Source organism: Coregonus lavaretus, assembly GCF_964263955.1.
Source record: "Coregonus lavaretus genome assembly, chromosome: 23".
In the NCBI taxonomy this organism is placed as follows: domain Eukaryota; kingdom Metazoa; phylum Chordata; class Actinopteri; order Salmoniformes; family Salmonidae; genus Coregonus; species Coregonus lavaretus.
In genome coordinates, this window is record NC_140010.1 from 41518912 (window position 1) to 41531485 (window position 12574).

At 43.9% G+C, this 12574-nt stretch overlaps 1 protein-coding gene across 1 annotated transcript in view; it reads right to left on the minus strand.

Annotated features, from left to right (window-relative positions):
* Positions 1–11175, minus strand: part of LOC311150530 (cadherin-7-like) — a gene marked incomplete at both ends in the record, with an annotated part of 132098 nt that extends 120923 nt beyond the window's left edge. Inside the window, one exon of the mRNA XM_084188011.1 lies at positions 10921–11175. Within this exon, the coding sequence (XP_084044137.1) occupies positions 10921–11175 (255 nt within the window). The remainder of the gene's footprint in view (positions 1–10920) is intronic.
* Positions 11176–12574: the final 1399 nt, after the last annotated feature.

Sequence of the window (12574 nt, forward strand, 5' to 3'; positions counted from 1 at the left end):
AAAAATCATGACAGACTCAACGCAGACGATTGCCTCCCATCCTTAATTGCCTGATGATTCACCTCTCCAGCAACCCAAGTCATGGACTGTTCTCTCTGCTACAACATGGCAAGTGGTACCGATGTACCAAGTCTGGGACCAACAGGACATAGCTTCCCCCAAGCCATAAGACTGATAAATAGTTCGTTAAATAGTTAAATATGCACTACGCGGAAATTGCTCCGTCATTTCCTGGTTGCTAAAATTCTTAAAGTTCTCAAATTTCAGTTTATGTGACAAAATAAGCAAGTATAGTGTAGAGAATCATTGTACCATCTAAACCGCTGTGAAATATTCCATAACCAAAATGATTGTATTTTCAGCTGGTGTACAAAACTGAAAGTAAAAGACGCAAAAATGTAACTTAAGAACGGAACGCATAGAAATAGTGTGCATAGAACCGATCTACCTGTTCTTAGACTTGCTTTGAATATTTCTATGTGAATTTGGTTGGGTCTCCCAAAAAGTTATATATTGCAACTTTAACCAAATAGCTACCAGGACTATCTGCATTTACCCTTTTTGCACAATATATTTTTTTTTTTACGCTGCCGCTACTGTTTATTATACACTACTTGACCAAAAGAATGTGGATACCTGCTTGTCGAACATCTTTCCAAAATCATGTCCATTCAAATGGAGTTGGTCCCCCCTTTGCTGCTATAACAGCCGCTCTTCTGGGAAGTCTTTCCACTAGATGTTGGAACATTGCTGTGGAGACTTGATTCCATTCAGCCACAAGAGCATTAGTGAGGTTGGGCACTGATGTTGGGCGATTAGGCCTGGCTCGCAGTCGGCATTCTAATTCATCCCATAGGTGTTCAATGGGGTTGAGGTCAGGGCTCTGTGCAGGCCTGTCAAGTTCTTCCACACCAATCTCGACAAACCATTTCTGTATGGACCTCGCTTTGTGCATGGGGGCATTGTAATGCTGAAACAGGAAAGGGAGCAGAGAATAATCTAGAATGTCATTGTATGCTGTAGAGTTTAGATTTCCCTTCACTGGAACTAAGGGGCCTAGCCCGATCCATGAAAAACAGCCCCAGACCATTATTCCTCCTCCACCAAACTTTACAGTTTGCACTATGCATTGGGGCAGGTAGCGTTTTCCTGGCATCCGCAAAACCCAGATTCCTCCGTCGGACTGCCAGATGGTGAAGCGTGATTCATCACTCCAGAGAATGCGTTTCCGCTGCTCCAGAGTCCAATGGCGGAGAGCTTTATACCACTCCAGCTGATGCATGGCATTGCGTATGGTGATCTTAGGCTTGTGTGTGGCTGCTCGGCCATGGAAACCCATTTCATGAAGCTCCCGACAAACAGTTCTGATGTTGCTTCCAGAAGCAGTTTGGAACTCGGTAGCGAGTGTTGCAACCCAGGACAGACAATTTTTACACGCCACTCGCTTCAGCACATAGCGGTCCCGTTCTGTGAGCTTGTGTGGCCTACCACACAAGATTACAGAACTTCGCTGTTGCTCCTAGACGTTTACACTTCATAATAACAGCACTTACAGTTGACTGGGGCAGCTCTAGCAGGGCAGAAATTTGACGAACTGATTTGTTGGAAAGGTGGCATCCTATGACGGTGCCACGTTGAAAGTCACTGAGCTTTTCAATAAGGCCATTCTACTGGCAATGTTTGTATATGGAGATTGCATGGCTGTGTGCTCAATTTTATACACCTGTCAGCAATGGGTGTTGCTAAAATAGCAGAATCCACTCATTTGAATGGGTGTCCACATACTTTTGTATATATAGTGTCTATCCTGTTGCCTAGTCACTCATTCCTAGTTAAATGTACATACAGTTCATTCGGAAAGTATTCAGAACCCTTCACTTTTTCCACATTTTGTTATGTTATAGCCTTCTTCTAAAATGGATTAAATAGTTGTTTTCCCTCATCAATCTACACACAGTACCCCATAATGACAAAGCAAAAACAGGTTTAGAAATATTTGCATATAAAAAAAAAAACAATAATAATGAAATATCACATTTACATAAGTATTCAGACCCTTTACTCAGTACTTTGTTGAAGCACCTTTGGCAGCGATTACAGCCTCCAGTCGTCTTGGGTATGACACTACAAGCTTGGCACACCTGTATTTGGGGAGTTTCTCCCATTCTTCTCCGCAGATCCTCTCAAGCTCTGTCTGGCTGGATGGGGAGCGTCGCTGCACAGCTATTTTCAGGTCTCTCCAGAGATGTTCGATCAGGTTCAAGTCTGGGCTCTGGCTGGGCCACTCAAGGTCATTCAGAGACTTGTCCCGAAGCCACTTCTGCGTTGTCTTGGCTGTGTGCTTAGAGTCGTTGTCCTGTTGGAAGGTGAACCTTTGCCCCAGTCTGAGGTCCTGAGCGCTCTGGAGCAGGTTTTCATCGAGGATCTCTCTGTACTTTGCTCCGTTCATCTTTCCCTCGATCCTGACAAGTCTCCCAGTCCCTGCCGCTGAAAAACATCCCCACAGCATGATGCTGCCACCACCATGCTTCACCGTAGGGATGGTATTGGCCAGGTTTCCTCCAGACCTGATGCTTGGCATTCAAGACAAATAGTTCAATCTTTGTTTCATCAGACCAGAGAATCTTGTTTTCTCATGGTCTGAGAGTCCTTTAGGTGCCTTATGGCAAACTCCAAGCAGGCTGTCATGTGCCTTTTACTGAGGAGTGGCTTCCGTCTGGCCACTACCATAAAGGCTTGATTGGTGGAGTGCTGCATAGATGGTTGTCCTTCTGGAAGGTTCTCCCATCTCCACAGAGGAACTCTGGAGCTCTGTCAGAGTGACCATCAGGTTCTTGGTCATCTCCCTGACCAAGGCCCTTCTCCCCCAATTGCTCAGTTTTTTTGTACCCTTCCCCAGATCTGTGCATCAACACAATCCTGTCTCGGAGCTCTACGGACAATTCCTTCGACCCCATGGCTTGGTTTTTGCTCTGATATACTGTAGACAAGTGTGTGCCTTTCCAAATCATGTCCAATCAATTGAATTTACCACAGGTGGACTCCAATCAAGTTGTAGAAACATCAATGGAAACAGGATGCACATGAGCTCAATTTTGAGTCTCATAGCAAAGGGTCTGAATACTTATATAAATAAGTTATTTCTGTTTTTTATTGTTAATTAATTTGCAAAAAAATCAAAAAATCTGTTCTCGCTTTGTCATTATGGGGTATTGTGTGTAGATCGATGGGGATTCGTTAAAAATGTAAACAATTTTAGAATGAGGCTGTAACGTAACAGAATGTGCAAAAAGTGAAGGGGTCTGTTTACTTTCCAAATGCGCTGTATCCACCTCAATTTCCTTGTTCCACTGCACATCGACTCAGTACTGGTCCCCGTGTACATAGCCAAGTTGTTATCGTTGCTCATTGAGTATTTATTATTACTTTTATTATTACGTGTTATTACATTTCTATAATTTCTCAATGTTCTTTCTTTCTGCATTGTTGGGAAGGGGGCCGTATGTAAGCATTTCACTGTTAGTCTACACCTGTTGTTTACGAAGCATGTGACAAATGACATTTGATTTGATAATACCCTCTCTATATACTGTATACCTTTAGTATAACCCCTCAGCCCTAGAATAGGCTTTCAGAAGGCTTCTATATAGGCAGAATGCTGTATGCCTCTACCTGGGGGGCCTGAGGGAAGACTCGCTGTCCGCTGAAACATGAACCCGGGTGGATGGGGGTTGAGGGGGGAGGAAAGGGTCAACAAGGGAACAATGATGAGGCAGATGAGTACACAGAACAGTCGTCCACTGACTCCAGATCACAACACAGGGCTGCTGCGTAGGCAAGGGTGAGCCCAATCAGATTGAGAAAAAACGACTTGTCAATGTTCCAAACGGGAGATTATTTGTATTTTTACCTAAACATGCAAACACCATCAGATAGAATTCATAGCAAGCAGTGCACTGGAATGACATTCAGTTGAACTGGAATGACATTCACTCTCATGGGATGAGTGGCTAAAAATAACTAACTGAAAGCCATACCTCCAATAAGACACAAATATGACCGCATTGAGGAATATGCCACTGTGCTTCTATGGCTATATGCACCATGCCACTGCCTACTTAATTTGTTAATTTAGCAAACAAGACAGCTCATAATCCAGTGCCTTTATCACAGTCAACACACCTATAGTTAATCTTTAATTAGCTTTGAAAATAGAAAATGTTCTCTCAGCCTCATGGCAAAATATGTAGAATAGCATGAAATGAGCTTCAAAACAGCAACATTTTCCCTCAGCCTTGTGGCAAAATGTGTATAATAGCATGATATTTGCTATAAAACTGCAAATTCTTGTCTTTGCCCCATGGCAAAAAGTGTAGATTTGCAGGAAGTTAGCTTTAAAACAGCAACATTTTCTCTCAGCCTTTCTGCAGGCCTACCCACCAACACATTTCTGGCTACGCTACTGACACAGGGAGGTGTCTTTGCAAAATGCTCAGATCGCAGACAGAAAAGCCCTCTGGATAAAGACAAGACGAATAAACGCAGTGAACAAAACAGAAACAGCCCAATCCCAAATTGACCCTAGCCTCTAGCACCAAGCTTCTATCCTGGTCCCCTTTTGATTCCCCCTTTGCAGATCTAAAAGGACTGGATAAGCATAAGCAATATGGCAGAAAATACATACACCTAACAATACAGTGTATGTTTTTTTTTGGTACAATTTCTATATATTTATGACTGCAGATTAACTCTAGATAGATGTTTACCACAAAGCATTATATCTCTATCTTCTACCTTTACCTCACATTGTGTTGTACATTTTGAATCGTAAACTTCTGTAGGGTGACAATCCTTTGTCTGTCAGTTATTTGTGCTCAGTGATTAGCTGGAAATATTTGTATAGTTCCACGTATTGAAGTAGGTGTGTATCCTGATTCCTGACAATATGCTGACTGAAAGGATTTAAAGAGCCACTGAACATGCCATCGGCACGTGTTTTTCTGTTGCTCATTAGAAACATTTTATTTCAGTTTTGGAGGTGTGTTTCCTGACTGATTCAAATAAAATAAAATTGTATTTGTCACATGCGCCGAATACAACAACCTTATAGTGAAATGCTTACTTACAAGCCCTTAACCAACAATGCAGTTTTAAGAAAGAAAAAAAAGTAACAAATAATTAAAGAGCAGCAGTAAAATAACAATAGCGAGGCTATATACAGGGGGTACCGGTACCGAGTCAATGTGCGGGGGCACCAGTTAGTCGAGGTAATTGAGGTAATATGTACATGTAGGTAGAGTTATTAAAGCATAGATAATAAACAGAGAGTGGCAGCAGCGTAAAATAGTCTAGGTAGCCATTTGATTGGTCTTATGGCTTGGGGGTAGAAGCTGTTTAGAAGCCTCTTAGACCTAGACTTGGCGCTCCGGTACCGCTTGCCGTGCGGTAGCAGAGAGAACTGTCTAAAACTAGGGTGGCTGGAGTCTTTGACAATTTTTAGGGCTTTCCTCTGACACCGCCTGGTATAGAGGTCGTGGATGGCAGGAAGCTTGGCCCCAGTGATGTACTGGGCCATACGCACTACCCTCTGTTGTGCCTTGCGGTCGGAGGCCGAGCAGTTGCCATACCAGGCAGTGATGCAACAAGTCAGGATGCTATCGATGGTGCAGCTGTAGAACCTTTTGAGGATATGGGACCCATGCCGAATCTTTTCAGTCTCCTTAGGGGGAATAGGTTTTGTCGTGCCCTCTTCATGACTGTCTTGGTGTGCTTGGACCATGTTAGTTTGTTGGTGATGTGGACACCAAGGAACTTGAAGCTCTCAACCTGCTCCACTACAGCCCCGTCGATGAGTATGGGGGCGTGCTTTCTTTTTCCTGTAGTCCACAATCATCTCCTTTGTCTTGATTACGTTGAGGGAGAGGTTGTTGTCCTGGCACCACACGACCAGGTGTCTGACTTCCTCCCTATAGGCTGTCTTGTTGTCGTCGGTGATCAGGCCAACCACTGTTGTGTCATCTGCAAACGTAATGATGGTGTTGGAGTCGTGCCTGGCCATGCAGTCATGAGTGAACAGGGAGTACAGGAGGGGACTGAGCACGCACCCCTGAGGGCCCCCATGTTGAGGATCAGCGTGGCGGATGTGTTGTTACCTACCCTTACCACCTGGGGGCGGCCTGTCAGGAAGTCCAGGATCCAGTTGCAGAGGGAGGTGTTTAGTCCCAGGGTCCTTAGCTTAGTGATGAGCTTTGAGGGCACTATGGTGTTAAACGCTGAGCTGTAGTGAATGAATAGCATTCTCACATAGGTTTTCCTTTTGTCCAGGTGTGAAAGGGCAGTGTGGAGTGCAATAGAGATTGCATCATTTGTGGATCTGTTGGGGCGGTATGCAAATTGGAGTGGGTCTAGGGTTTCTGGGATAATGGTGTTGATGTGAGCCACGACCAGCCTTTCAAAGCACTTCATGGCTACAGACCGGGTCGGTAGTCATTTAGGCAGGTTACCTTAGTGTTCTTGGGCACAGGGACTATGGTGGTCTGCTTGAAACATGTTGGTATTACAGACTCAGACAGGGAGAGGTTGAAAATGTCAGTGAAAACACTTGCCAGTTGGTCAGCGCATACTCAGAGTACACGTCCTGGTAATCCGTCTGGCCCTGCAGTCTTGTGAATGTTGACCTGTTTAAAGGTCTTACTCACATCGGCTACTGAGAGCGTAATCACACAGTCGTCCGGAACAGCTGATGCTCTCATGCATGTTTTAGTGTTACTTGCTTTGAAGCGAGTATAGAAGTAATTTAGCTCGTCTGGTAGGCTCGTGTCACTGGGCAGCTCGCGGCTGTGCTTCCCTTTGTAGTCTGTAATAGTTTGCAAGCCCTGCCACATCCGACGAGTGTCAGAACCGGTGTAGTACGATTTGATCTTAGTCCTGTATTGACTCTTTGCCTGTTTGATGGTTCGTCTGAGGGCATAGCGGGATTTCTTATAAGCTTCTGGGTTAGAGTCCCGCTCCTTGAAAGCGTCAGCTCTACCCTTTAGCTCAGTGCGGATGTTGCCTGTAATCCATGGCTTCTGACTGTGCACGTACAGTCACTGTGGGGACGACGTCATTGATGCACTTATTGATGAAGCCAGTGACTGATGTGGTGTACTCCTCAATGCTATCTGAAGAATCCCGGAACATATTCCAGTCTGTGCTAGCAAAACAGTCCTGTAACTTAGCATCTGCTTCATCTGACCACTTTTTTATTGCCCGAGTCACTGGTGCTTCCTGCTTTAGTTTTTGCTTGTAAGCAGGAATCAGGAGGATAGAATTATGGTCAGATTTTCCAAATGGAGGGCAAGGGAGAGCTTTGTATGCGTCTCTGTGTGTGGAATAAAGGTGGTCTAAAGTTTTTCCCCCTCTGGTTGCACATTTAACATGCTGGTAGAAATTAGGTAAAACTGATTTAAGTTTCCCTGCATTAAAGTCCCCGGCCACTAGGAGCGCCGCTTCTAGATGAGCGTTTTCCTGTTTGCTTACGGCCGTATACAGCTCATTGAGTGCGGTCTTAGTGCCAGCATCGGTTTGTGGTGGTAAATAGACAGCTACGAAGAATATAGATGAAAACTCTCTTGGTAGATAGTGTGGTCTACAGCTTATCATGAGATACTCTACCTCAGGCGAGCAAAACCTTGAGACTTCCTTAGATACTTCCAAATATACATAGACCGCCACCCCTTGTCTTGCCAGAGGCTGCTGTTCTATCCTGCCGATACAGTGTACAACCCGCCAGCTGTATGTTATTCATGTCATCGTTCAGCCACGACTCTGTGGAACATAAGATATTACAGTTTTTAATGTCCCGTTTGTAGGATATACATGTTTGTAGTTTGTCCACTTTATTATCAAGCGATTGGACGTTGGCCAATAGTACCGATGGCAAAGGCAGATTAGCCACTCTTCGCCGGCTCCTTACCAGGCACCCCTATCTCCTTCCGCGATATCTCAGTCTCTTTCTACTGCGAATGACAGGGATGAGGGCCCTGTTGGGTGTCTGGAGCAAATCCCTCTCGTCCGACTCATTAAAGAAAAATGATTTGTCCAGTTCAAGGTGAGTAATCGCTGTTCTGATGTCCAGAAGCTCTTTTCCACATTTGGTTAATGATATTTGTCCCAAATGAGACACTGTAGACGCGGAAGCCTATTTCACTTCCTTAAAATAACCCAAATGAATCTACACTGAACAAAAATATAAACGTAACATGGAAAGTGTTGGTCCCATGTTTCATGAGCTAAAATAAAATATTCCAGAAACGTTCCAAATGCACAAAAAGCGTATTTCTCTCAAATGTTTTGCACAAATGTGTTTACATCCCTGTTAGTGAGCATTTCTCCTTTGCCAAGATAACCATTCCACCTGACAGGTGTGGCATATCAAGAAGCTGATTAAACAGCATGATCATTACACAGGTGCACCTTGTGCTGGGGACAATAAAAGGCCACTCTAAAATGTGAAGTTTTGTCACACAATACAATGCCATAGATGTCTCAAGTTTTGAGGGAGCATGCAATTGGCATGGTGACTGCAGGAATGTCCACCAGAGCTGTTGCCGGATAATTGAATGTTCAGTACCATAAGCCGCCCCCAACGTCGTTTTAGAGAATTTGGCAGTACGTCCAACCGGCCTCACAACCGCATGGTGTTGTGTGGCGAGCGGTTTGCTGATGTCAACTTTGTGAACAGAGAGCCTCGTGGTGGCGGTGGGGTTATGGTATGGGCTGGCATAAGCTACAGACAGTTAACACAATTGCAATTTGAATGCACTGTGACAAGATCCTGAGGCCCATTGTCATGCCATTCATCTGCCGCAATCACCTCATGTTTCAGCATGATAATCGCAAGGATCTGTACACAATTCCTGAAATCTGAAAATGTCCCAGTTCTTCCATGGCCTGCATACTCACCGGACATGTCACTCATTGAGCATGTTTGGGATGCTCTGAATCGACGTCTACAACAGCATGTTCCAGTTCCCGCCAATATCCAGCAACTTCGCACAGCCATTGAAGAGGAGTGAGACAACATTCCACAGGCCACAATCAACAGCCTGATCAACTCTATGTGACGGAGATGTGTCGTGCTGCATGAGGAAAATGGTTGTCAGACCAGATACTGACTGGTTTTCTGATCCACTCCCTACTTTATTTTAAAGGTATCTGTGACCAACAGCTGCATATCTGTATTCCCAGTCATGCGAAATCTATAGATTAGGGAAAATGAATTCATTTCAAATGACTGATTTCCTTAAATCAACTGTAACTCAGTAAAATCTTTGAAAGTGTTGCATGTTGCGTTGATATTTTTGTTCAGTATAAGATTAATTTTGACATTTTTGCCGAGGATGTTTTAGCTGCTCAATTTTACATCTAACTAAGGTGTTTAGTGCAGTATTTCTCAAGTTCAAAAATGTGCGACGTGTTGTCTTATGTAAACAAAGTCGGAGCTGCTGGGCAGGTCTGTCTCACTGTCTATGCTATTGGATAGAGAGCAATCACTGCAGCTGTTCACCACAGGTTAGTGGGCAAATGAACATCGTCAAAGCAAAACCTAACCTTCATTTACCCGTTGTGATGCATGGACGTTCCAAACTCTGTTTTAGACATGTATGATTTTATGACCAACATTATCCTATTTCGACTGTAGTCAATTTTGACACTAGCATAACTGTTTCTGACTCTAATCAATGCCACATAGGCCATTTTCAAAGGAATGAATTGCTTTTTAAAGGCAGTCCCTCTATAAATCCCCCGCTAATATGTGCCGAAAAGACTAAGGGGCTCACAAATGGTTACGTTCATGGCTTTGTGGTGGTGTCCTCCCCCTTGTCCACATGCTCAAGATTCATGTATGTGTGAGGCCACACTCGTTAGATTCACCCCGCAATGAGAGACACGCGTTCCAAAAACCTCTCGGATTCCTAAGCGAAAGAGATGTGTTCTTTGCTGTATTCCGCTGCCATCTACATCTACAAGATCTGTTTGAATACTGAAAGCACTTGAAAGATAAAGGAAGCCTTTGATGGCAACGAACTCGTCAGCGATTATTTGACTGGGTCGGAGTATCAAATGGGAGGATGTACACGCTCGCATTTGAGAGGCCTCTTTGATACAGTTGCTATTTGGCTTTTCATTCAGATCGTAAACAAGATCAATTTTGAGTCTTAAGAAAATTGCTGTGTCTTCATTTACTATAGACTATGGTAAGGTCGATTAAGGGATTAGAGTAATCTTGTCAATTCTTATAATGCCAGTGTCATACCTGGTAAGTGGAAGGACCTTCTGTCTTTGTAACTCATACAGACCTCCCTGTTGCTGTACGTAGCTTTACAATGCTTCTGATTTGCCAACTCAGTGCCATTCAACAATAGTAATTGAAAATAGTACCTCTTGTAGTATTTTAATGAACGGAGGGAGTAGCATGAGGTCCCTAGCAGGCTGCGAGCCCCAATCGCCCAAAGAAGAACGCCCTAACCACTATTCCAATTGTAAGAGGCCTATCAACTAGGGTTGTTACAGTATAACTTCAGCATAATTCCCTCTTACAGTGTTGGTTGGGTGTTTGAATGACTTTACTTTTTTTTTTTTACATTTCAGTCATTTAGCAGACGCTCTTATCCAGAGCGACTTACAGGAGCAATTAGGGTTAAGTGCCTTGCTCAAGGGCACATCAACAGATTTTTCACCTAGTCGGCTCTGGGATTAGAACCAGCAACCTTTCGGTTAATGGCACAATGCTCTTAACCAATAAGCTACCAGCATCGTTGCTCCCCTTCACCCAATCCACCTGTATGGTGTCCATATTAGGACAGTCACACATCCACCTGTTCCCTGTATAAATGTACAGCTGAGAGAGAACCCAGATGAGAGAAAAATTCTTACCTTGCCCACGTAGAGTGGCTCGTCCCCCATGTACTCCTCCAGCACAAAGAACTGGTTCCACACCCAACTGCGTCTCTGCCTGTGGTGTGCCCCCCCTTCGCAGCTCCTTTGGTACGTCCCGACCGGCGGCAGGGGCACTGAGTTAAAACTCAGGCCAGAGCAGCCCATCTCCCAAAGGGGTAATAGTAAGAAAGTCAACATGCTAACCACACTCCACATGGGGGAACAGTTCAGTCTAATCTTTGCGATACACATTTTTTGTGTGAAAATGACCTACGAAAGACTCAAGAAGAAACGTTTTCAACCATCCACAGGGTGAATTTGGGGGTTCAACAGAAGCGACACCCGAGTCCAGGTGTCGTTTGTTTAACGAGCAAGTGTATCCTTCAGCAGACAGACGGAGGGTAGTGATTGTTGGTTGTCAAGGCGTCAGAACACGGCTACGGCAGCGGAATGGTCTCCTTTACACCTGAGAACAACGAATAATTGGAGCCTATCAGAGAGAAAGAGAGAGTGTGGGAGGGAAAGGAAGGAAGAGAAAGAGAGGGGAGGGGGAGAGGGAAAAAGAAGGTGGGGTGGAGAGAGAGATTCAATGTTGGATGACAATTCTCATGCCAAGGCTTACAAGCAGTCAGGGATAACATGCACCCATTATTTTAGAGGGGTCACGAAGTACGTGAGGATGGAGGTTTTCTTTCTCCAGAGAATTTAGCATTTTTCAAAAACCTGAAACAAAACACCTGAAACAGCTTTTTCCTGCAATCTAGAGCCATAATAATTATGCCTAATTCTATGTAAAGGATATGTATATTTTTCTGCATAGGTTATCTAAGCATACCTCTTTACCTGTTCAATTGACATTTTAATTAATGAAGTACAATGATTATTTAACCCATAAGAGTCTAAGCCCTGTCTAAGCCGGGGGAGAGGGGGGTTTCTACTAAGCTATATGGAATTGTTTTAAGAAAGTCATGCCGAGGATCATTTAGCTATTTGATTTTGAATTTTAAGACCCCTTGAAGTATCCCAAAAAAATATGAAAGATTATTTGCAGGAAAAAAAACATTTGGCCTTACAAATGCATTAAATAACAGATTCACCACATAGAACAACAGATTGTCCCAAAAACAAAACAAAAGGACGTTTGTTCTGAAGTGTCTGTCCTATATCTGAGAGATATAAGAAAGATCAGGAAACAATTATTATATAAAAAATTTTTACATGTATTTAATCCTTTATTTTTGGCACTAAACAGTACTTCCATAAATGTTTTTAACTGGTACCGGGGGACCTTCAGATGTGTCTGAGTCTTGTGAGGCCTGTGGGCTTGTACGTGTTCGTGAGAGTCTCACCTTTCCACAGAGGGGTCATATTAGTGTGTAGACCAAACTGTTTGGACGCTATAGACAGAAGTTGGCAGATCAGCTGCACCGACTTCAGACGAGTCCCAAGACACTTGTGGGAGTCGTAGAGCAACATGGAGAACACCATCGTGTTTGCGAGAGTCTCATCTTTCCATAGAGGGGACAGTTACAGTTCGGACACTACAGATTCTTTTTTGAGAAGGACAATTTTCTCATGGTCTGACAAATACCGCTCTAGCTTTGTCACCTTTCACTGTAGAAGCGACATCAGCTGATGCGGTAGATTGAGA